Source organism: Osmerus eperlanus, chromosome 3, assembly GCF_963692335.1.
Source record: "Osmerus eperlanus chromosome 3, fOsmEpe2.1, whole genome shotgun sequence".
NCBI lineage: Eukaryota > Metazoa > Chordata > Actinopteri > Osmeriformes > Osmeridae > Osmerus > Osmerus eperlanus.
The window spans coordinates 4452799-4477872 of NC_085020.1; the positions used below are offsets into that span (position 1 = coordinate 4452799).

Genomic DNA, 25074 nt, shown 5'->3' on the forward strand with positions numbered 1-25074 from the left:
AAGTAATTGAAAAGACTGTCTGACACCTATGGTTTATTACCTAATAGAGGAAAATTGGTTAATCAAAGATTACAATCTGTATAATAAAATTGTACATCATGGCACTCAGGATTTGGACTAAAGAACTCAGCCTACGTGCTAATGTAGAATACACATGTGCAACGTAAAAAACTGAAACCCAAGCTTGGCATATACTTAAACCTTTATTTGTTTTTTTGTTTTAACATTAGACTTTACACAAATTTGGATTTACCAAAAAACAAAACTACTCTATATAACATAAAAGAGCACGTAAGTATGCACAAATAAAACATTGAAAATTGTCACATAACATAATTAAAACTGAGAAAGGGTACTCTCCCTCTTCCATAGAGCACAGGTCTACAGTACAGCATCACTGATGGAGCCATGTGCTACGGACACAGTAGCCTCACCACAATCCTGCAGTAACATTAGCACAACCATTCACAATGGCACGCGTGCTACTTCTCTCTTCATCAAGCTTTTCTCAGGAAATTGTTAGACTGCGCCTCATACAATTTTGTTTTGGCCACAAATAAAAACTCCTGTAAGAGTGAGAATTAAACAGCGTATTTCACTGATCATACTAATCACAATCCTTATATTTCATGAGCCCAAGCTAACACATACAAACTGAAGCACGAAACATCAAAGGTAAGGCAAAGTTCACACATAAGCTTGTCTGCCCAGTATATCCACTGTCCAGAAAGTGCTCAGGAATCACGTTACCACTGGGTCAGTAAACTGAAACATTCTGACTGTCCTTAACTCTTTTGAATGGATGGCCTCAAATCTCAAATTCATTGCATCTGCAGATGTATTTACAGTATAATGTAATTATATTTTAACTTGAAATGAAGTCTGACAACTTGAAATGAACAATTATTTTTATAATAGTATTTTCTTGCAAAACGTGTCTTCTGTTAACAGTTGACATAATTTAAGGAAATCCAGTTTGCCATACCCAAGACGAAGTTGTATTATCCGCAATGGGAAAATAATTATATTCTTGTAACAAAGTGCAATTCTAAACAGCTAACAACCATCAAACACAACCTCATGACATCAAACATCCGGTCAGCAGATACAGAAACTGAGCTTTTTGGTGGGAGAAGATAGAAATATTAGATGTCATAAGGGCCCTTATATCTTAACTGTAAAATTAATATAGTGTGATACAAAGGCAATAAGAAACAGAAAGTACATGTTGTATGCAATTTGCCATAGAATAGGAAATGTTCTTTATGGCAATACAATCTTGTGTTAAGAGTGCTCTAGAAAACAAACATAACAAGACATCCTTTACAAAAATACAGAGTTTCCATCATTGCAACTTCAGTTTGACACAGCAACAAATTATGAAATCATACCATACTACAATGAAAAGCAAGTTCAATACTTTTTTTCTTTCTTTTTTGGGGGGTAAAATGTGACAATAAACCATTTTTTTGTGTTTTTTTTGTATGCTTTTCTTTAACATAATAAAACCAATTCTATCGCCTCGCTCGTACTGCAGTTTGTTGTCCTGTGTAGATGACAGAGAAACAGCAAGAGAAGGAAGCGTCAAAGGCGTCATACATTTACATTCTAGCCAACACTTCTGCCACTCTGGGAGGCAGAGCGGAGACGTTTCTGACGCCTCCTTCTCTTCAAGCTCCCTGCAGATGACAAGGCAGAGACAAGGTGGAGTTGAGGAAGCCCAGCACTGGTAGCTTTAACACATCTTCCCTTGTACACAGACGGCTTTTAGTAGGCTAGAGTGACAGGACAACCCCCTTTGAGGAACCTCCAGCAGAGCAAAGCTCAGTTTAATAAATTACATTCATTTTTTAAAATAGAATATAGGTTACAATATTGTTCTAATACTAATGTTAAACAAATAAGACTACTGTATATTCCATATATTTCCATCAAGAGTTGCTTAAAATTAGACTTCTAAAATAAAGGTGATGTTAAAGGATGTAGGTGGTGAGGACAGGTGTGATGGGGCTTCAGTGGATTGTCAGGGAGTGGTGAGGTTCATCAAACAAAACAACATCATTGTGTACAACGTTTTTTTGTGTTTTTTTTACAGACACACTGCTTTCACGCAATCAAAATGAGACAAAACACAAAGGGCTGTGAACTAAGCATTTGCACGTACAGTACACAAACTTTAAATGTCAGAGACGAGGAAGAATCAAGGGGGTGATGGACAGGTTCATGTTTCAGATTTGTTTTCAGTCTAGTCTTAAATGACAGTTCCTAATTTTTGACAGGTTAAATTCAGAGTGAATTTGGACCTGTGTGAATATGCATATTTTCAACACAGCACAGACCATGTCTCAGTATGAACAAGTTTCATTGCACAGTTTGATAATTATTAGACCACATCTTATTACAAACACACTACATTATTTTGTGATAATTTCTACCTGAAAGATGTTAGACTGTAAGTTAAATGCAACAAATGTTGGTTTTTGAGAAAGACAAAATGAGACAAATGAATAACTAACACTCAGACACAAACCTTTCTACCATATTACTTCCATTTCCCTAACTGAAAAGTATTTATAAGGAACTCAACTTGTCCATCTTACAAAAGAAACAAAGTAATATTGCAGAGGCATAATCAAATCTGTGACACAATAAATGCAAACTTTCATGGAAGTCCATGACAAGTTACTAAAGCACTAAAACTAACCAAGTGTACAAAAAGTACTAATGCACTGAATCAGCATCACACAAACACTTATTCGCTTCCAGATCTAGTAGGCCCAGGGTTGCTGAGCTGATGGCGGCAGACTAACAGAGTTCTTCATTCTTAGATTCTAATGAGTCATGAGTGAGGTTACAACACTCTCAAACTCAACAAAGCCTTTTCCTGATGCTTGCTATGTACTTTAGGCACTTCTACAATTCAAATAAAACAGGGTTGACAAACTACTTTCCCCACCACCTCAAGATTACCTTGCGAATCACCCCTTTTACCCAGAACCATCTATCTGCCTTTAGTCTAAAGTATTTCCACCCTAACCCTCCTGGGCGGTGGTCCTTGTGGTGTTATTCCCCCCCCACCCCCCCCTCGCCTGCCGGGTCATCATACACCTAGTCAGCCTCTCAGCTCCTCTCCAGACCCTGGTGACCTGACGGCACCCACAACACCCTGTCCTGCAGCTGTACAGCAGGAAGCCTGTCTATCCTACACCAACACAGCAGTGTGGGACGTGATTAATAAAAAAAAAGACAAGGTGAATTCTGGAGTCCACCGTACGTCCGGCTGTTAATGACACTATTTGGGGCTGCAGTAGGGGAGGACCAGCCCAGGTGGCTGACTGAATGAGTTGTCCCTTGACCAGCCTTCCTGGAGAGGCAAAGGCACGCATGAGGAGAGGGGAGCAGTGATTCTGTTTAAAAGTAGAGTAACAATAGGTGGAAACGCATCCTCTGTGACATTCATATTCTCAAAGAGCAAGAAGGCCTCTTCCTCCAGTCTGAGTCATAAGCCAAGTGCAGGTAGTATGGGGTAAACACATTAGTGCTCTTTCCAATGGTCTGTGTTAAAATGTCAAATCTAGCACTAGATATACACTTTTTTATGTGAGTTTTATGTTGCTCTGTGAGTTCATGTGAATGTTGTGCACTTTTAAGAAACATTAAAAAGGAAAAAAGAAACAATATAATTGTTCAATAACAATTAAATCTTCACAATCCCCAATAGTGTGTATGTATATACGGTACATAAAGTAATCTTGTGACATTTAAATATCTGTAAAGCAGTATTAGTCCTAGGTATATAATTCTGATATATAATTTGTATATTTCACATAGCTCAAGGTTATGTTTACAACATTTCCTCAGTAATCTTCTTGTCAGCATGCAGGTTGCTGTAGTTCTCATGTGGAGCAGATGTAGTATTTACAGAAAGGATGTTTAGAGCCTTTGAGGGCAGCATCTCGACAATTTGTTCTTTTCCTGTTGGTTACTTGAGGATGATCTGTTGCAGGAGTAGAAATTGGGAAAAAAGACATGTCACTTGATGGTGGCATTTTATATGAACAATCTTGATTGCCCTTTGGTCCAACTGCATATACTAGGATTGCAAAGAGAATCCTCAATCCGTGCTGGCAACATTTGCTAAAGAAATAAAAAAGCATTTGAATAATGGTCGGCAGCAAAACTGTTTAGCGTAATGACAATTTTTTTAAATAAATTGCATATGAGACTGATATTGGAGTTAGGAAGAAGAATGACACCCACCCACGCTCACACCCACACACACACCCACACACACTCTCCTTCTCAGCTGACGAGGAGGAATCAGATCACCCCCCCCCCCCCCCGCCCCCCCGAAGATGCCTAAGATGGACAACAGAGGGCAGTCACAGCCAAGTCAGAGGAGGAGAAGCCACTGGGCGTGAAATGCGTGCACACACACGATTGCTCGTACACACAAACACACACACACACACATCGTTAGAAGAGTAAGATGTCTGCTCCCTTCTACAGTGCTAGATAAAAGCCATGTAATGATGTTAATTACACCATCTCAAAGAAAGAGCTGAACTATTATGCAAGCCAAACTGTAGGTCCTCATTGGAGGGGGTACTTCAAATTGAATAGGCCCAGGGTTGCTGAGCTGATGGCGGCAGACTAACAGAGTTCTTCATTCTTAGATTCTAATGAGTCATGAGTGAGGTTACAACACTCTCAAACTCAACAAAGCCTTTTCCTGATGCTTGCTATGTACTTTAGGCACTTCTACAATTCAAATAAAACAGGGTTGACAAACTACTTTCCCCACCACCTCAAGATTACCTTGCGAATCACCCCTTTTACCCAGAACCATCTATCTGCCTTTAGTCTAAAGTATTTCCACCCTAACCCTCCTGGGCGGTGGTCCTTGTGGTGTTATTCCCCCCCCATAATAGTTCAGAGCTGAACTATTATGCAAGCCAAACTGTAGATCCTCATTGGAGGGGGTACTTCAAATTGAATAAAGCAAAGAACAAAAATACATGCAAAAAAACAATTAAGGAATTTATGCAACAAAACAACTACTATTTGCAGATGAGAGATCTCTAAATAAGTGCTGTCTGACCGTATTTTAGTGCAAAGGTATCCTATACACTATGTGCAAAAAAACAAAGCAAATTATTTGCTCGTAGGAAAGGCACAATGATCACACAAAGAAAAAATGTGTCCAGGGACTAAAACGAGCACTTATTTAGAGCTCAAGGATTCATGAGAGAAAGCTTTAAAAGGAGCAAACCTGATTGGCCGGAGCTGTTGCTGCGTAGGGGCTTGTGGCAGGAGTAGTGGCTGCAGAGACAGCAGCAGGCGTAGCGCTGTACATCATGGGGACTTTTCAGGAAGGGAACCATGAAAGCAATGAACAGGTAGGTGGAGCATTATGGTAACCATAGCAACGTTTCTTTTTTTTGTGCAGGGTGAATACAGTACAACATTAGCAGCAAAGCCATCATTGGGTTAGACCAGCAGATGGCATGCAATCACAGAGCAAAGCAAGATAGCATGGGAGAAATAATAGAGGAGAGCTGATTAAAGGTAGTTTAGGACATTTGACCATTTATAGTTTCCCAAAAAAGATGAATAAAAAATGCATTATGAAACACAATGACTAATCTCTAATAATTTCATATTTACAGCTGTATATATAGAACATGTTCTGTAAATGAAAAACCAAAAAAATTCAATCAAAAGGGATACAAGTCGTTTTGTGGCCACGCGGAAATAAAAATGATGCATAAAATACATGGGAAGGTGATCAAATGTCCTAATCTACAGGATATAGCAAATAACTAGTAAATATCATCAACCAGTTGTGCTTAGATGAAATCTCGTGTTTGGAATTTTGTGTTTGTTCGGGTACAATTATCAGTGAGATGGACAAAGGGTGTAAAAAATGTGGAAACATTTGATCAAAATAAGTGAGGCAATGATAAAGTATATACATATTATATGTAGAGCATATAAATAATACCCTGGTACTTTGATCAGCAACAAGGTGCGGTCATAATAAAAAAAATAAAAAATATGTACACATCTAAAATTTTGTTTTCTCAAATGGCCTTTTAAATGAGTGTGCTGGACCCTACTGCGTACAAAGGAGCGCTGCCCTTTGACCTAGAGACATGTTTATCCAAGCACACGGTGGAATAACAAGAATGTCTATTAAATCAACAGTCAGAACATTCCATGTTCCCCCGTTCATTAGACATTTGATCAGAAAAAAGAAGCAAGGGACCTACCCATGCTGGAAGCAGGAGTCATGCACAAGACTGAGCCTGTGTGATTATGCAGTGGGAAGTGAACAGAGGTTAATATGGGGGGGAAAAACAGGTTAGCTTCAAACTGTTTTCAGCATGCTTACCACACACACACACACACACCTCTGACACACACACATCTGACACACACACACACACACATCTGACACACACACATCTGACACACACACACACATCTGACACACACACGCCACACACATCTGACACACACACGCACACACATCTGACACACACACACACACACACACACACACACACACACACACACACACACACAATAAAGAAAAGCAGACGTGAACTCCTCAGTGGAAATCAGGGATAAGACCTGTAGTTAGGTGAGCCGTGGCCATATCCAGGGAAGTGTGTGTGTATAGGGTTCAATGTGAGGTATGGGTAACACTGTTCAGAGTGAGATGCACATGCAGAGGTTTTACATATTCATAGACTGGCCTAAGTCACGAGCACTCAGCAGGCAACAGTAAGACATGAGGCTGGTACTACTGATGCTGCTACCGGAGGCAGCACTGAGACCCTGCTGACTGAAGGAGCTTAGCTGGAGATTTAATGGATCACCTTTATCTACAGTCATCTTACACACCTTCAAAAGTGTCAGACTCTAGAACTCCACACTGATGGATTAAACTCAATATGATTTAAGATGCCAAATCTGAGTAGACTGACATACTGTCATAATCCATCTTGACCTAGTTCATGCCTCCCTTTGATTGACACCTCAGGCTTTGACACCTCCCGATGATCACGTTGACGATACTGCTGGGACAACAGGCCCCTGAAGACGTGGCAGCAACATTAACTGAGCATAATTAGCAGAAATTGTTCACAGCATAAAAAAATATATATATTCATCACACCTGGTGCATCTGACTGGGAGAAGAGGCGAGCCTGACCAGGATCTAACCCAGCAAAGACACAAGTACTCAAACAAGTAAGATCTCAGGAGGGGACGGGGACCAGACAACTTCTAGCAGGCACAGGTAATTGGGCTAGGGGGGGGCCGTGGACCGGAGACAGGGCCTACCTGTGGGAAAGAATGCAGGCTGATGGAGCTGTGCATTGGCCAGAGCCTGCTGGTAGTGCAAAACACTGGGGTTGAAGAGAGAGCTGGCCCCGTTGCTCTTCTCCAGTGCTTGTCTCTTTGGTAGCGGATGCAGGAGGCCGTGGGGAAACTGAGGAGGACAGAGATCATTTCAACATGACAAGGGAACCATGAACATCCACAACTAGCTCACGTCTTACTGTACGATCTCTTTGACAAATAACTAGTTTAAGGTATTTCAATAATACAAATACATACAGTGTACGCTATTACTACTACAAAATTAAAAAAAGACCTTTTTAATAATGAAGTGAATGTCTACAATATTAATGATACTACATTTAAAACATCTATCAAGTCAATTAAACAGAGGTAACTGATGATGAATGAATCTGTACACATACTAGATGAATCTAAGAGGTTTTAAAACGAAAATGACAAATAAAAATTCTGTGAGTTGCTACAGTACAATTAATAGCTACATGCAAAGCAAAAGGTGAAAGGTCAAAGTACCAGGTCTACAGTTGCCTCGAGGGGTCGCTTCATTGCTTTGGCAGTCGACTGAGTCTTTTAATAGCAGGCAGCGAGCACATGATGGCAGTGGGCCAATGGGATTCAAGCGTATTAACATACAGGTAACAGCAAGCAGAGGTGCGTCATGGGGACAGCATTGCATTGTGGGTAGGTGAGAAGGAAAAAACAAAAACAAAATAATCTGAATGCAGTATACCACATACGAAACAATATGCATGCACAATAAACAAAATAACTGATCCAAGGAAACGAGAACTAACTCCTGCATTAGTACGTCAGCATCAACTACACGTTAGCTTGATCCAATAGGTTTTCACATATATATTCACAATATAGATTGATGACTACAATAATACAACATTAGCTGATTGGTAATTAATCATCACTATCAACACGTGTATCCAATTAAGGAGAACAAAGTATAAATATTGAATTTAGGTTACAATTCTACAATCTAAAAATGTACACACAATTACTGGATATAATAACCTTTTAAGAACACCTTACAAGTGATAATCACAGAATGTGGAGCACTGTTTACAATATTATTATTATGATGATTATATTACTAGAATGATCATAAGATTTTTGATTGTGCCTTCTTTTTTTATCGGTTGAGAATTGGGTAAATTATTTTCACAGTTTTGCTTGTGCGAGCCAATTGGTCTCTGTTCATTTAGATCTGGTTAAATCTCTATGGTTACTGGTTGTACAGAATACAGTCATTGTAGATTAAACCTATTTACTCAAATAAGCCGTAAATTTTCCAAAAATGTATTTGTAATTTGGCGGTCATGCAAAAAACAAACAAAAAACAAACATAGAATGTAGTAAGTGAACTAATGACGTAAAACACGTATGAAAAAAATATATGACAGGTTTACCAAGGGGTACATAGCGCATTCTAAGGTCATGGTGCATGCATGTTTTCAATTACATTTTTAATGAAAGCATGGACTGAATCCGTTGTTAGAGGTTAGATTGAAGGCCTTCATCTGCATTAGACTATAACTGTCCCATAGTGAGTGAAGTAGTGTTCAGTGACAGTCGCTCACTCTATAACATTGCTAGTTATTAAGGCTTTAGACGTTTCAGACACACCACCAGCAGACAGTAGAATGAAACAAGACAGTAGCTGTGGGAACAAAGTTAGGCTAGGTTTGTTGCAGCTTTACAGCTCGACTTTAAAAAGCGTGGGAAGCAAGGGACTGAGGCCAAAGCAAGCCATTTTTATAAGAATACTGCAACTAGGTTAAAAGCTAGCATGAGTTGCAACATAAAAATGTTTAATAAACAGTATAGACTACTAGGGCATATTGTTGAAAAATGGGGAAAAGTCGTCATTATTTTGACAAATTACTTGTCTACAAATAAAGCAGAGCTCCACATTCTATGATGATTGGTAAACTGACTAACATATGGTTGTCAGATGGGACTAAAATCCATCAAGGCTGATCTGTCACATTTCATCAAAGCGTTAATTGCACAAGTTGTCTAAGATACTATGTTAAAAGTATAAAAGATGTGGTGGGCTTGAGGCCAGGACCTTACCATGGCTGCTGCTGCCTGGGCCGCCACGGCAGTGTGGTTGACCTGGTGCTGGGTAGCTTTGATTTTGGCCTGTAAGTGTGCAGGGGGGTGGAAGTACTTGCACTTCTCCCGGGAGCAGCGGCTCTTGATGTAGTCCATGCACACGGTCACCGTGTTGTCGCTGGTGTCGATCATGGGGCTGTCGCTGGGGTGGGCGAAGCGGCAGTCCGTCTCGCCCCGAGCGCAGTTGCCCCGCTGGAACTCCCGGCACACCTGGGGGGGAAGAGGGGGGCGGGCGTTACTGGAAGGTTGAGACTTACACACTCAATGAGCGGGGATGCTCTTTTAAAGGTGTTGTTGGAGCCTTTAATGGTAACGCTGCAGTAGGGCCTCAGCCGTCATGGTACGGGCACTACCGGGCGACCCATTCAACAGGTGCTTCAACACTTTACAGTAGGGGTGTGCCATTCAGTCTTCTAGCGATTCACATCGATTCACAAATGTAAAAAATATATTTTATTTTAGATGTTATTTATTTATTTATTTAGTATAAAAATTTGATCAAAAAAATCACAAAAAATCGTGGATCGATTTTTAATCGATTCCTGGCCCCAAGAATCGATTTTAATCGAATCGTGAGGTACCAAAAGATTCCCACCTCTACTTTCCACTCATCTGGATGGCCTACCTCAAGTTTGTCTGTGCGCAGCATCTTCTGTGAGGACGAGGAGGACGAGGAGCTCTGGACATTGATGGGGGGGCTGCCAGGGATGATGACTGGGGCGCTGGGAAGCATGTCCGCGGCGACAAGCCCCATCCCGTGGCTCATGGGGGTCATGTAAGGAGCATAGCTAAGTCCAGGGCTCTGACCAAGTCCTTGGCTCATAGAAAAAGAAGGCTGTGAAAAGCAATGGTGGGCGAGAGTCAGGAAAAAATACTGCAAAGAATTTGGTGTCAAAACGTGAGTGTCAGGTGCTACTTGGAAGTTACTTACGACTGAGTATGAGTAACTTACTACTGGCTGCATGCTGGTTCCTGGGATCATGAACTGCATCTGCTGGGCCAGCATGGCGACGGCTGTTTTCTGCTGGATGAGGTTGTTCCGTCCGTTAATCTCTAGCTGGGTTTTTAAATGCGAAGGTGGATGAAGGTACTTACAATTTTCTCTAGAACATCGACCCTGTGGTGAGAGAGAAGAAGAATTCAAAACACATTCTTGGGACCCCCCAAAAAAGTGACCTGACCCACTAGGCTGTAATGTTTATGGAGTTCACCACATTCGCTAAGGTTTTACATTCAGATACGCATAAGGCAGAATTATTTTTTAATCAAATAGATCAAATTGTACTTTGCAATTATGGAACCGAGGATCGATTTAAACCACTATCATCAGTGCTGCATATAAAATCATGACAGACAAGGTCAATAGAATCCATACACAGTCAAATGAAGAGACAAGGATGTTGTGCATGAAGGCAAGGACACATGAAGGCCGTGTAATCTCTCTCTCTCTCTCTCTCTCTCTCTCTCTCTCTCTCATTTAGTCCCCCGTCACACTGGTGAAAAACCTTGGTGAAAGGCCTTACATTTTACATTTTTAGTCATTTAGCAGACGCTCTTATCCAGAGCGACTTACAGTAAGTACAGGGACATTCTCCCAGAAGCAAGTAGGGTGAAGTGCCTTGCCCAAGGACACAACGTCATTTTGCACGACTGGGAATCGAACTGGCAACCTTCAGATTACTAGCCCGACTCCCTCACCGCTCAGCCACCTGACTCCCTAGGCCTTGGTGGTGATGTCAATATGACAAGTCCCCCTTTTGAATGTCCAGTGTGAATGGGTATGAAACAGCTAAAACCACTAAAAACCTTGCTTCAAAGTGATGCAAGACGTTCCATGTTCTATACCACGAGGAGAAAGTAACCCTAATGACATGATTATGACCAGGATCATGTCTCCCTAGAGCTGGTGGATGAGCAGATCATGTTTTTCTGGAGGAGAGAACAAGAGGCTATTATTTCTCAGAAAAGCCAGTCAACTAGGATTGACTGAGGAGGGAAGTAGGCCACATCCTTATTTTAGTCTTATAATAGCACACATAGGAAGTGTACACTATGCTTGGATGTATGAAGCAGAACATTATCTGCACTTTCACTATAACAATCTATCCTTTTTAGAGGTCAGAATGACATCCACGCTACTGGGTCTGCCGTCACGATCACTGGTTCGCTGAGAGCTAGAAACAATATAATGATGACAATCAATGATGTAGCATGATGAGGCTGAGAAATCTCAATCTCCACGTCCCTCCACAGACATTTGGCGAAGCGGCCATGATTACAACGAGCAACTGAAACAGGCTTAGGGGAAAAGCTGAATGGACAGAAATGGGCTGTGAGTTTGCCAACATAGGGGATCTCTCTACACACTGACATCCCCCTCCTCTTTGTTGGGGAACAGTGGGCTCCAAAGTCCATTCACAACAATTCAGATGTCTGCATGATAGCATCCTCACCCGGCTCTGTTTAGTACATGCGTGGGTCCAGCTCGGAGCTAAAATAGCCAGGCTACTAGGCAAAAGTTTAAGGTTGACTAGTATACCAGCTAATTCTGAAGTACTGTAAAGTCTGCAAAATAATTTGCCTGAGACACATTTTAATTGCACTGGGGAATCTTTTACCACAAAAAGGGATTAATGTAGTCATCAATCAAACAGCCAATCAATGAGAGATTAGGCTGCTATGCTATGTAGCTGTTTTACATATTCAAATGAAAAACTTGTTTAATAATGCAAGACAACAATTCTGACACACAGATTAGGCCTAGATTTACTGAACTCATCTGAGATTCCCCCAAGAGATTCATATAAATGATTCTCATTCACTGTCCAAATGGATTTTATCTTTATCCAAGCATATTCTCGTGGAAAGTTCCAGATATTTAAATGGGGATTGTGGATTAGAGTTGAAGACAACCTGTTGTGTAACTGACCTTATATCATCTACAGCTAACTAGTCACTCAGGTCACAGAGAAGACATTTAATAATGAAGAATCAGTGGGCTAAAACACAGACTAGCTAGAAATCTATATGTCCTATCAATCTTTTGCTTCCTTTGTGAGCTAGATCTGGAATCTACTTAAATACATCTAGTTGTCATCTCCTATAGAGACAGAAAACACTGTCTTTCCTAATCCTTTACGGAATTTACATGTGACATCAATGCAACTGCCTTCAGCAATTAATGAGACACAGACAAACTATTGATCCAACTCAAAGAGACGCTCCAACAGATGTTCACTAAACACAAACAGGCAAGTGTGCCCTGGCTGTCATAGTGGGGCCAGCCAATCGTGTGGCCCCCCCATTCATGCCAAATGAGATGGTGCAGCCGTATTATTGGAGCATGCAGAGAATAGAAACACAGCTGTGTTGAGCACAGGATCTCTGTTCACACACACACACACACACTCACACACTCACACACACACACACACACACACACACACTCACACACTCACTTCTTGACAAGCTCTTTATTGAGGATACAGCTAAGGCATTATACGCTTTGGTACATAGAACTACATAGCTGCGTTATAGTCATTGTGATTTGTAGGCTATACGATGGCATAATCTCAATCTATGGCAAGCAACACATGCTAAATTGATTTCCCGATTATACGGTACTTTTCCAGGGCAAAATTAAGCCCAGTATAAGCTGGTCAAACCCAGCAGTTCCCAGCCGTACTCAATGGAGCTTTAACTCTCACTTTGACCCCAGTTTACATAGCTTGAGTTATCACTCGGTTTGAGGTCAAGCCCACACGTGTCATATCCAATAATACCGCATCAGATTTTCACTGCCCTCATGCTGTCCTCACTAACCACCGACATCCTGATCTCTGAGCCCAGGACAGGAAGGTGGCTGGCAGAACACAACTGGCTCACAATGGCGTCTTATCTCAGCGTGATAAGGGGTCAGGGCAGATGCCAGGTCCAAATTCCAGGCAAGGCATGCCAGGGTAAACCGGCAGGGTAAGGCGTCAGAATGGACCACGCTCCCGGCCCACTGGAACGGGGTCTGAGTTGATGTAACGCTCCATTGGGTGAACCCCCACAGATGAGGTGTGAATAGTGCTGCGGGATAAAAGGATCATTGTTCGGTCTGTGTTAAATGCCTCATGAGAAGGGCTGTGGTGAGAGGCAGGGAGATGGAGAGAAAGAGAAACAGAAACAGAGAGAGAGAGACAGAGATAGAGAGAGACAGAGATAGAGAGAGAGAGACAGTGAGTTCTGTCCTCTCCAAGTTCTTGACTTGAACAGAGGCTGAGCGTTGTGTTGGAGGTACAGTAAGTTGGTAGAGGATGCATGAATGTTGCAGGCTGTGCCACGTCAGCATGGTCTGACGGGGAGCTCCTGCAACACTGTCACACATGCCCCAGTGGCTCGGGATTCTCCTTCCTGTGACACTGTCCTGAAATGTGGTGTCGGGACTTCGAATCAGTAAAGCAGTTTATTGCCGTTCCTGCTCAAGCTACCTCTCACACCACACTCATACACACACGTCAATTACTTACTTGTCCCATTCTCCCAGGGGTAATCAAGTAGCCAGTGTGTTTGTCTATGAAAGAATAATCCCACAGATGGGCTAAATGAACAACTGCTGACATGTTTGAAATTAATATGCTAATATTTTTAGCTGAGCTTGAAACCCTTAAGCCTGGACTCATACTGCAGTGGGTGCTAATTCCACAGCACAGGGAAGAGAGAGAGATAATGTGTGTGAGAGAGAAAGAGTGTGTGTGTATGTGTGCGTGCGTGTGTGTGTGTGTGTGTGAGAGCGAGAGAATGTATGCGAAAAAGAGAACGTGTGTGAGAGCGAAAGAGTGTGAGAAAAAGTGTGTGTGTGTGAGAGAGAGGCCCCCCTCCTTTCCTCCATCAGATGATGTGATCTGCAGTGAGCTCCTGCAGCTAGGCTGCATACTCCCCCACCCAGCCCCCACCCAGCCCCCACCCAGCGCCCACCCAGCGCCCACCAGGCCCCCACCCAGCCCCCACCCAGCGCCCACCCAGCCCCCACCCAGCCCCCACCCAGCGCCCACCAGGCCCCCACCCAGCCCCCACCCAGCACCCACCAGGCCCCCACCCAGCCCCCACCCAGCGCCCACCCAGCGCCCACCAGGCCCCCACCCAGCCCCCACCCAGCACCCACCCAGCCCCCACCCAGCGCCCACCCAGCCCCCACCCAGCCCCCACCCAGCCCCCACCCAGCCCCCACCAGGCCCCCACCCAGCCCCCACCAGGCCCCCACCCAGCCCCCACCCAGCCCCCACCCAGCGCCCACCCAGCCCCCACCCAGCCCCCACCCAGCCCCCACCCAGCCCCCACCAGGCCCCCACCCAGCCCCCACCAGGCCCCCACCCAGCCCTCACACCACCTCACTCAATACGCTACGTCCCCAGCCGAGCCCGCGCCAGGGGGGGATGAGGGGGAGGAGTAGGATGAGGAGGAGGGATTTAGAGGAGGAGGGAGAGGGAGGAGAGGGAGTTAGAGGAGGAGGGAGAGGGAGGAGAGGGAGTTAGAGGAGGAGGGAGGAGAGGGAGTTAGAGGAGGAGGGAGAGGGAGGAGAGGGAGTTAGAGGAGGAGGGAGGAGAGGGAGTTAGAGGAGAGGGAGTTAGAGGAGGAGGGAGGAGAGGGAGTTAGAGGAGGAGGGAGGAGAGGGAGTTAGAGGAGGAGGGAGAGGGAGGAGAGGGAGTTAGAGGAGGAGGGAGAGGGAGGAGAGGGAGTTAGAGGAGGAGGGAGAGGGAGTTAGAGGAGGAGGGAGAAGGATGAGGAGAAGGAGGGGGAGGAGAAGGAGGAGGACAGTGAGCACCACTCCTGCAGTCATCAAGAGAAACCCACACAGGCACATGACCCTGTGTGTAGTGTGCTACAGGCTTGAGGACGAGGTCCAACATGATAATATCGGCAAAAAAACCAACGTCAGTACATCCTGAGCCGTGCGTTTACAGAAAGTACACCATGTATGGTGATTTTACAGCAGAGCATGTGAACTTTGTTTCCGATAATGCACCCTTCTTTAACGTCAGAAGGGAAATGAAGAAATAAGGCAGTCTCTCGTTCGGCGCCGGGGGGGGTGCTTTGTCCAACCAGAATGAAACTAGATGAGCTTCATGAATCCATACCATACAGGATGACTGGATGAAAAAAGGGAACAGTAATGAATGTAGAAGATGTTCTGGTGGGCTCTTGAGCCTCAGTGCTGTGCGGGCTCGGAGCAGGAGGGGTGACTCCTCCGAGCACGGCCCTGGGCACGCTCGTCTGCTGGAGCCTGGTCTCCAGGCGGAGGGAGTGGCTTTCATGTCGCACACAGGAAGCTGGATGAGTGTGGAATGTGAATCACACCTGAAACAACAACAACCATCTGCCTCCACTCGAACGAAGGAGAGGAGAGACAACGGCTAGTAGCTGTGTTGGTGTACCAGCCTTCACCTGCTCCACACTGCAACCCTGTTGCAAGTCCAACGATAGGTAGGTATCAGAGGATATATATGAAAAAATAAAAACAAGATGGCTTTTGCCAGGAATGTGACTAGTTTCAGCTCTGCTAAGCTCGTTACAGATTTTCGACGACTTAAATCGGTATGAAAAAAGCCATGACAGCCACATAAGTTTGAAATGTATTGTCTGGAACGGCCATGATGAAAACATAACGTTGACAATGAAAGAAATGAGTCCACCCAATGAGGAACATGAGGTACCGCACAGAGGTGGCTAATAGTCTGACAGGAAATCATTAAGTCAACACAATACAATACTTTTTATATCTGAACAATGGATGGCCTTTCGTGGCATTTCACATTGCCCTCTGACATATTTTTCAACACATGAAGGGGGGTAATGGAGCTTGCTGGTGCACAGCAACCCTTCTGCTGTAAAAACACAGACAAGACTGCAGTAAGTAAATGGCACAAACATAGGAGGAACATTTCATCGGCCCTATGGGTCAGGGTGACACACAAGAGGCCTCTGATTTGCCGGGCTCGTCAAAAGGAGCCACAAGTAGGTGCAAAGGGAGAGGGGGAACTCTTGGTGGCGGAGCCTACGGTCGACCTTCATAAGAGGGGAGAGTCTGTGTTTGTTTGGCTTCGTTGTCACTTTCACATGACATACCAGCTCCAATCACAGACGTGCTTGTGTTGACATGGAATGTGAGGCACTTGTGTTGGAGTTAAGTTAATCTTCCCAGTCAGACACTGCATGCCCCTGGTTCACCCGCATGGTGGCCATGGCTCTAACCCTGCCTGACCACAACCAATGGCATGACTGGAGAAGATGACCCTTGTTTGGGGAGCAGGAACATATATTTGTGTGTCTCCATTTAGGCTTAGTTAATATAGGGGCTGTAGTAAGTATGGGGCACTCTGAATATGGTGTAGGCAAGCCTACTCTTAAAACGAATCACCATCTTCCTGCAGACTGCACCTTTATTTGATCATAAATGCTCTCCCTGTTTTCAGCTTCCTGAATGCTTATTTAAGCATATCGCATGGTTGGCAGAGGTGCATTTGCACAGCAGTAGCATGCAGTGTACCGACAACCATCCTACCGTCTTCAACAATGCTATCTTTCAGGGGAAGAGGTTGCAGATTTCGTAGCACTAAACTCCGCCGATCTAAAATAGGCAAGACAACGTACATGAAACTGAGGGCGTTAAAAGTTCAAACTCATGAAACAGAGGAGCCTCTTTTTGCGATGTACTGTATCTGGTAACAGCGGCACCATCATAAATCTTGGGTAGCAGAGCAGTCGCATAGCAAATAAATGAGACTAATCCCAGTATAACAGCATGAGTTGGTCACCCCACCCACACACTGAATGTTAAACACCATGCCACTGACAAGACGGGCCTAAAGCCTGGGGAGCGGCACAAACACAAAGGAAACAATTCATACTGTATTTCATCCTGCGCTCTGGATGCAGGTTGAAGGGATTTCGAATGTTTCTGAGGCTAGTGCAGGAGTTCTCTTTGTGACATGACATAAGCTTTCTGGCTTTTGTTCCCCACGCAGAATAAACATTTTTTCACGCTCTCCCCAACTGGGGGAAAAAAAAAGAGAGTAATTCTCCTTGTCAGTTTGTTTAGCCTGACTGCGAAATGAACTCCTCTCAAGCCAAAATGTGACGAGATGGGAATTCTTCACTTAGGCCTACTCACACGCTGAGCAATGCCGACAGCCATTATCTGCACGTACTATGGGATAGATGTCCCATTAATATTCCTGCTCTTAGGGAATCTCTCTGGGTGTCAGCTGAGGGCTCCAGAACCCTCCCAGGGACATCACACAGTCGGTCACATGGCCTACAGACGGCATCTGCTCATTATAGGAAGAGCTCGTAATGAGAAACACAATGGACAATAAAACTGTGGGTGCGGTGCCATGTTGCTACGGCTGATCTTCTTGTTTCTTGCTTTTGCAGTTAATGTGGTGGTTAATGTGGTGTTTTGCGTACAGTTTTACACAAAATGTAATCAAGACAATTGAACAGCCTAACACGTATCGATCGACACATTTTCTGCTTTTTGGGTTTTGATTTCTGGGTTTACGTTTCAGCAAATTGGGATTTACGGTACACATCAACAATAACATTGGGTGAAATCATACTATTTTGCCCAGAAACACAGCTTAGGAAGTGTTTTGGGGTATATTCAATGCAGGGGCTTGCTCTAGGCACTGCCAGCTCTGCTCCTCTCCCCATGCAGTGTCTTTGGTAGCTTCCTTTGACCCAGCTTCCACACTCTCCCAGGAGAGCATCCCCAGGAAGAAGCTCCTCTCAGCCACATCATGACTGACAGCCAGCCAGCCAGCTCCCAGCCTGCCCTGCTAGGAGCCCTGGGACCGAGAGATCCTCAGAGCCCCGGCCTGTTTCTAAGGGAGGGAGAGGGATGCTTTCTCAGGCTGATGTTGCAGCCTGAAGGGTGAGTCAAACCCCACAGGCACAGGAGGAAAGAGTATGCTAAGCTAACTGGAGTGTGCTAACACCCGTGAGCTTGTATCGGCCAGACGTTCTTTGTCAATTGGCGGGCAGTCATGAGATAGTAGTTACTGTCATGCATGAGCTACTGGGCTAAGTGGGATCACATGGACTATATCAAGCAGGCTGAAGCATGTCAGGAGAATGGCTGATTAAGAAGAGAAACCTGTGACATCCAAGAAGTTATCCCTTAAGATTCTTTCTGAAGTTCTTCCAAGTCATGCCAGTGAAAATAACCAAAAAAGTACCTTCTAGAATAGGCTTCTAGTTTCACATTAAAAAGAGAACCAATAAATTCCACATGTTTATATCAGCGTCCAGTTCTAACTACCTGTTCTCAACTAAACAAAGTGCATGCTGTATGATTTACATACAGAACACATTCAAATTCCGGGAGTGGGAAACCGCTGACCCACTAAACAGAAGTCAGTAACAGATAGCCTTGCAGTCCAAGAACTCGTCTTCAACAACAAGCTATTCAGCAGGAAGAGTCATGACATCATCACATGACTGTGGCATTTAGTTGGTTTTCAAGGCCAATCCTGCCCCATCCCCCTTCTCCCGGCTAACAGCTGCGTCTCTCTCTTCACTCGGCTTCTCCGAAGGAGTCATGTCGTCAGGCGCAAGGTGGCAAAACCACGCTGACTCAAGTCAGCCCCATCTAATCTTGATCATGAATCATAATGTCTCTTGAGCTCTAACAAGAAAATCAATCAAATATATCCACTGAAGAAATTACGTTTGATCAATTTGTCTAGTACCTCATAGTTCCGGACCATGGGAAACACTGAACTAGACAGTAATGTGTGCTAAGCCTACATTATAGGCTGCTTCACATACTGTTATGGCTGTCCTTAGAATCAATTAAAATACACTGTAAGATAGGCTATAGGGCTATAGGGCTACAATCTCCTTAACAGAGAAACTGCGACATAAAAATTTGAACAATATTCTGTGAATTGTGTTGTGTGTGGGTGGGCTGAGCCTAGGAGCATTTTAATCCTGTTTGCTGAGGGCATTATTGTTATCCACCACAATGCTTCAAAACAAAACAACAAATACGGGCCTTTTTGGAGCAAATATAAAAATATAAAATAGCCAGTGTGCCCCCCCCCCAGTCATGAACAGTCACTTCCTCCACCTACACTTCGGTCTAAATGCAGAAGCACGCTAGTCGGCTTGTGTTGAAGAACCATGCATGTATTTGAACGAAGCTTCCCTCAGGTACTACCGTCTCTCCAGCCCGCTAGTAGGCTGACTCAGTCTCGCTGGGCCCTGGAACTCATGAGAGCCATGTTAGGTAGACAGAAGCCTGGAAGGACAGGCTGCTCAATGCCTCCACTGTTCTGAGGGAGCAAGATCAACAGTGTATGACTCTCTAAGATTAATGACTGGGACGCTATTCAGGCCTGAAATGTCTTCGTTATCCATCCAGAGAAATACAAGGAAATCGAGAAACCTGCAACACAATCTTCATCTCCATTAATGGTTCGGGGTGAAAAGTCAATGGGCAAAATCAAAGGCAGGCCAAAGGATTTTATTCTTTCTCAAATACACAACACCCAGCTGAGAAGGCACTTGGGCAGAATGGGTTCTTTGTGGTGAGTTCCTGTTGCTGCTTGTTACAGCACCATTCCTGACCGCTAGGCCAGAGACCAGGCCTCTTGGCCAGGCAGGCGGTGTTTAAACCGAGCAGTGAAGAGATAAGGAGGATGAGATAATTCAACATGAGAATAATCCGTGGGGAGGGGCAGGGGCAGGGCTGTGCTGCGCTGGCAGTGAGAGCTTCTGTGTGGATTAACCCTGTCACAGCCACAGCCCCAGACAGGGTAAGACAGGGCAGGGCCACCGAGGTGAAAGGCGGAACGCTTTCACAGTAATCCCAATCCCAGCTAGTAGAAGACTACAGCCTTAAATCCATACAACCAAAAGAGCATTGTGGATTGTTGCTGTGGACGGAGTCCTCTCTCACTCTGAGATGCTTTTATGCTGAATTACACCAAATTATTATATGGGATCATCTCTGTCTGTCTGGAAAAAGCGCCACCACACAGCACACATGATTGAAATCATCTCAGAAAAACCTGCCTTTTTTTCTAGCATACCGAGGCAAACAGATCATGAATCTATCAGAAAATATGGTCCATAACATTCCTTACCTTTAGCGAGTCGAAGCAGGCTATAACTCTTCCATTTTCGACCTGGCAGCTCTTTGGTGGGTGTGCAAATTTGCATTCCTCATCACTCCGTGAGCAAGTTCCTCTCTGAAACTGACGACACACTTCCAATGTCAGCCATTTTGTGTCTCTAATCGAAGACATATTTAAAGCCATGTCCAAACCCTTGTGGTATTTCAAAACTGGTTGACTGTATTTCAGAGTTTCACCACGCCTTGCCAGAGGTTTTGAACTTTTGAGTCTGCTTGATTTGTGAGTTTGAGAAGTTCTCAAATCATGAAGTCATCAGATGATCCCCCACAGTGTCAGCCAGGCGGAGATAATTGATCAGCTAGAAATCAGGCATCAATCAGTTTACACCAACAGCAGACCACTGGCAAGGGAAACAGCCTTGCTATGTGGTACATTCAAGTGGCTTTTCCTCCACTGACAGAACCCATAAATAAGCTGTCTGGGCAATAGAGTCCCTTGATAGAATATCAATGCAGACTGGTTACTATTGACTTTGCCAACTTCTAGTAATTTGTCAGTGTTGTCCTTGCTGGCAGATCTTCACGTCTCCACAGTAAATCTCTCCTTTTGGATCCCTTGCTTGTTGTGCAAAAGTCAACAGGAGACCGAGGAGTTGCTGCAGAGTTGTCCCCTGATGCTGCGCAGGCCTGGTCTTAAGGGGACTGGGCCTGGGCCGTGCACATGTGGACCGCAGAGAAGGTTCCAGGCGGGGACGTCGTCTGAAAGGCACTTTCTGTTGATGAGCTGAAAAGTGGGAAAAAGAGAGAGAAAGTATTGTGTTTTAGAACAGCTGTACTTCTTTACAGGAGCTCAATACCCTTATCTGCAACGACTTAGCCTTTTTAGTAAACAAGTAAACCAGCTGAATGAAAAGCAGCTGAACAGTGAGAGCTGCTGGAATTACTTACAGTAAGGCAAGAAGGCCAAAACACCTTCACACTTATGGAAAATGGATATGTTAGGATCAGCTCTATACACAAACTGATAATACGTGTGGGACCAGTGGGTCATCCACCGACAAAACAAGAAAGAAAACAATAGGAACCAAAAATGTTGGACATTTGGAATAATTGCGAACATCTGTAAATATTTAGGCCTGGATGTAAACTCACGGATAAGACATAAAGGAGTCGTCAACAGAGATAAAAGTAAAGAACCAGTTGGTGACACAGTTGATATCATTAGATAGCCTAATCTGAGCCATCAGTTCTAGTCTTTCATCATGTTCTTAATGTGGCTTCAATCATCTCAGTGCAGCATGGCAACAGTGGCTAAAACTAGCTATTCGACTTTGACCAATCAAATTTGACTAGTGATGGGGGTCTCGTAAACCAATTTATTCTGGCTTCATGAGGATCACAGTGATGAATGCGGTGGCATAAGACAATGTGGATCCTAAATACCCTCCATTAGGCCTACATTTTAACTAATAGGCAGACATACCCATCTCTTTTAATGTGACAATCATGCCAATCATCCAAATAATCACCCCCTCTCTGGCAGGACCTAGCCTAATTTCCTCCTCTCCCAGGAGAACATCAGCTACTACAAACGACTACGATGTTTCAAATGTGACCTTTTGCAATTAGGCCAGGCTGGTGCGATTCATTTGGGACCATCTGAAAGCTTCTCCAATTTAGGGAAAGTGAAAACAATAACCTAGTTAATGAAATCCAATTATCAGGATCTAGGTTATAGATGGGAGTTTCCCCATCAGGCTAGGTAGGAGATATCACTTAGGCTCCTGCACCATATTATTACATCCATCAATAACACTAGGAGAACAGCAGTCACCGTATTCATAATGCAAACAAAACAGCTTTCTGTGTAAGAATAAACCACAGGGTATAGACACTTTATCCGGTAGTTAGCTTAGCCTCTTAAACATGATTCATATTGGAAAGGCTTGACTACATGTGGCTCTGGGATAATGTTGATGAGGTATGACAGCTGGAAGCCAGGTAGGGAGGTGTCTCTAACACCCCTGTGACCTCTCCAGATTAGTTCAGTTCCCTCGAACACCAGTCAGAGGTTCCAGAGCACAATACTGTACCAATGTGGAACAATACTGTAGTTCCTGAACCACCCTAGGTCTTCTGGGGGAAACAATGTCATCGCCCGGCATTGGCCTGTGTCTAAATCGACAGGCCAGTCATCAACAGGTTCACACCACAGTTTGGCACTAATCAGAGTGACATATTTGACTGATTAATGTCTCCGACCTTGAAGCCTATTCAGCCCACGGTTTATGAAATTTTAATTCCATGCTCTCTAGGCTCGGCAGCACTAGCCTAGCCTATATTTATCACCCCAGACAGCCTTTGAGGCAGGCACGTCCAATAAGACAAAATTATAAATATGCTTGTGGAGAGTGGAAGCAGCTGGGATGCAGGGGACCTCAGAGAGACAGTCCAAACACACATCAGACCCCAGAGTCAAAACCTTGCTATCACGCAGATATCTGTTGTGGTGACATGTGACAGTTAAGGACAGGGGTCCATATTGGCCTGATGTTAGCAAGGTAGGCTATGTGGATAAACAACACAAAAAGAATCAAATACCAGAATAAATTGAAGCGTTGTCCCACTATTAAATAAGAAAATCTCTACTTCTTTTTTCAAATGTAGGTTTCCTTTTAAAATTAAGGTTGAAGTAGATACATTTAATTGACAAAATAAATTCTATAAATGGTCTTTAATGTTTCTTGATAGGAAGAAAGTAGGGCAGGCTATCACACACTTACAGAAATGGGGATCATTCAATCCTACAGTACATCTTATTCTCCATGGACATAATGCATGTAAATGGGCTAATTGTGATATATCCACCCATTTCCCTCTGTGTAAAAATATATGTGTATCTATAGATGTACAGCATAGGTATGTTACAGCTTGGAGAAAAAAAACAAAATAGGTAGACCAGGTCCATTATTCTGTAGTTTATTCACAGTCGACTCAATAGTTTGGCTTTTAACTGAATGTGGGGCATCACTGTGGTAAGGTTGTCAGAGAATCAGAGCTTCTGACTTTGGCTGCTTATGTTGAACATTTCTCTACATGGTTCACCTTCTGCTACTTGACCGATCATGTATGGGCCTTTGACATTAATAGGCTAGCATACTAATATGATTTGATCTTTCGGAATCACACGGCGCAGGTGAAAAATACCTTCCAATAGACAGCCATTAGGGACTGATCATGAAACAATAGACACATATATTATGCTGAGCGCTATTAATAGGCATTAGCCTACTAGTTTGCAGAAGGTTACGCCTAGGCTATTACTGGTATGACACCCTAGCTTGCAGCAGCAATGCAGTCAGCTATTTACTGAGTCAGCAGGCATGAGTGTTTCATATATCTACTACTGTGGCCTTAGCTATTAGGCAAACTGAACTGGGGTGACCTTAATTACTCTCATGTTACTGAGAGTGCACAGCTCTACAAGATAATCAGCCAATCTACAGCCGTCTGGCCTCCAGGGAGCCCAAAACCAATCCATAAGGGATGATAATTCTTATATTAAGCCTCCTTTCACTTATTTAGACTAAAACAAAGTTAGTCGACTTAAAAGTTGTATCTCGTGAAATGATGTTAGCGCAGTAAAAGTGCTGTTTGTGAACTTTCCCGGTTTGTCGCCCTCTGCCAGATATTTTCCACACAGCGTTTTTAATGGTTGGTCATGATGACGACAAGGTAACACCTGGTGCCTCAGAGAATAAATCATTGTGTGTTGACCCTCGGTCCGCCGGAGCTCCGGGTACGAGAAAAACACTCCTCCGAAGCTTGTGCAAACACACACTAGGGAGGGAGTCAGACATGGGACAGACAGACCGGGTAAGTGCTGAAACGCCACAGGAAGTTGCAGAGCAGGCATAAAGGGAGTACCTTGTTCTTTCCTGGCAGGATGAGTGAGGTAAACTCTCCATACTGGCCACATTAGCACATTAGACAAGAACCAGCCAACCAGTGGAAAGCAAATAAGAGTTAGCGGTAACTGTACACGTAGAGTTATCATAGGGAGTGGGCTAGATTTTATCAACACACAAGTCAAGTCTCCTATCTCTACCTCTCAGTCTCACCGCATGGTATGCAGCATAATGCAGCAAATTCCTTCAGGGAGCAAGTCAGGAAACACAGCAAGGAAACAAGCCTTACCTCACGCAGTTATGAATCACTTTTGGCTAACCTCTTCCACAGAGTCTAGGTTAGCAATCAGACTTTTCCAAATGACTTTCTGTCTTGATAATCACCATGTGCGTAGTTGTCATTCCCTTTGATATTCTGTTTTCTCAGAGACCATGCCTAGACAATTTATTTTCTTTCCACGACAGTAGAGGAAAAAGAATGTCTGCTTAACTCTGGCTGAAACATTTCCAGCCACCCCCTTCCTGCCGGCCCCTCCGCCTCCAGGAAGG

The 25074-nt window shown here is 44.0% G+C and overlaps 1 protein-coding gene across 10 annotated transcripts; it reads right to left on the reverse strand.

Moving 5' to 3' along the window:
- Positions 1-190: 190 nt before the first annotated feature.
- LOC134017237 (muscleblind-like protein 2a) lies at positions 191-24986 on the reverse strand. 10 transcript variants are annotated; one of them, XM_062456654.1, is made up of 10 exons: positions 24815-24986; positions 20628-21401; positions 10448-10612; positions 10121-10330; positions 9454-9705; positions 7882-7935; positions 7351-7498; positions 6273-6308; positions 5273-5364; positions 191-3997 (listed from the first exon to the last, which is right to left on the reverse strand). In XM_062456654.1, exons 2-10 carry the CDS (start codon positions 20799-20801, stop codon positions 3983-3985), a joined length of 1146 nt encoding a protein of 381 aa, XP_062312638.1. In that variant the 5' UTR covers positions 20802-21401; positions 24815-24986; the 3' UTR covers positions 191-3982. The 10 variants fall into 10 exon arrangements, with proteins under 10 accessions (XP_062312638.1, XP_062312637.1, XP_062312644.1 ...); XM_062456653.1 differs by having other exon boundaries at positions 10427-10612; positions 24815-24983; XM_062456660.1 differs by lacking the exon at positions 7882-7935.
- Positions 24987-25074: the final 88 nt, after the last annotated feature.

Bases quoted from the DNA above. Each gene is read 5' to 3' on its own strand.
- LOC134017237 (XM_062456653.1), bottom strand. From the start codon at position 20,801: ATGGCTTTAAATATGTCTTCGATTAGAGACACAAAATGGCTGACATTG. The intron at 9,706-10,120 runs GTAGGCCATCCA...CTTCCCCCCCAG, and splicing joins TGCGCACAGACAAACTTGAG to GTGTGCCGGGAGTTCCAGCG. The intron at 7,499-7,881 runs GTACTTTGACCT...TGTCCTCCTCAG, and splicing joins TCGAGGCAACTGTAGACCTG to TTTCCCCACGGCCTCCTGCA.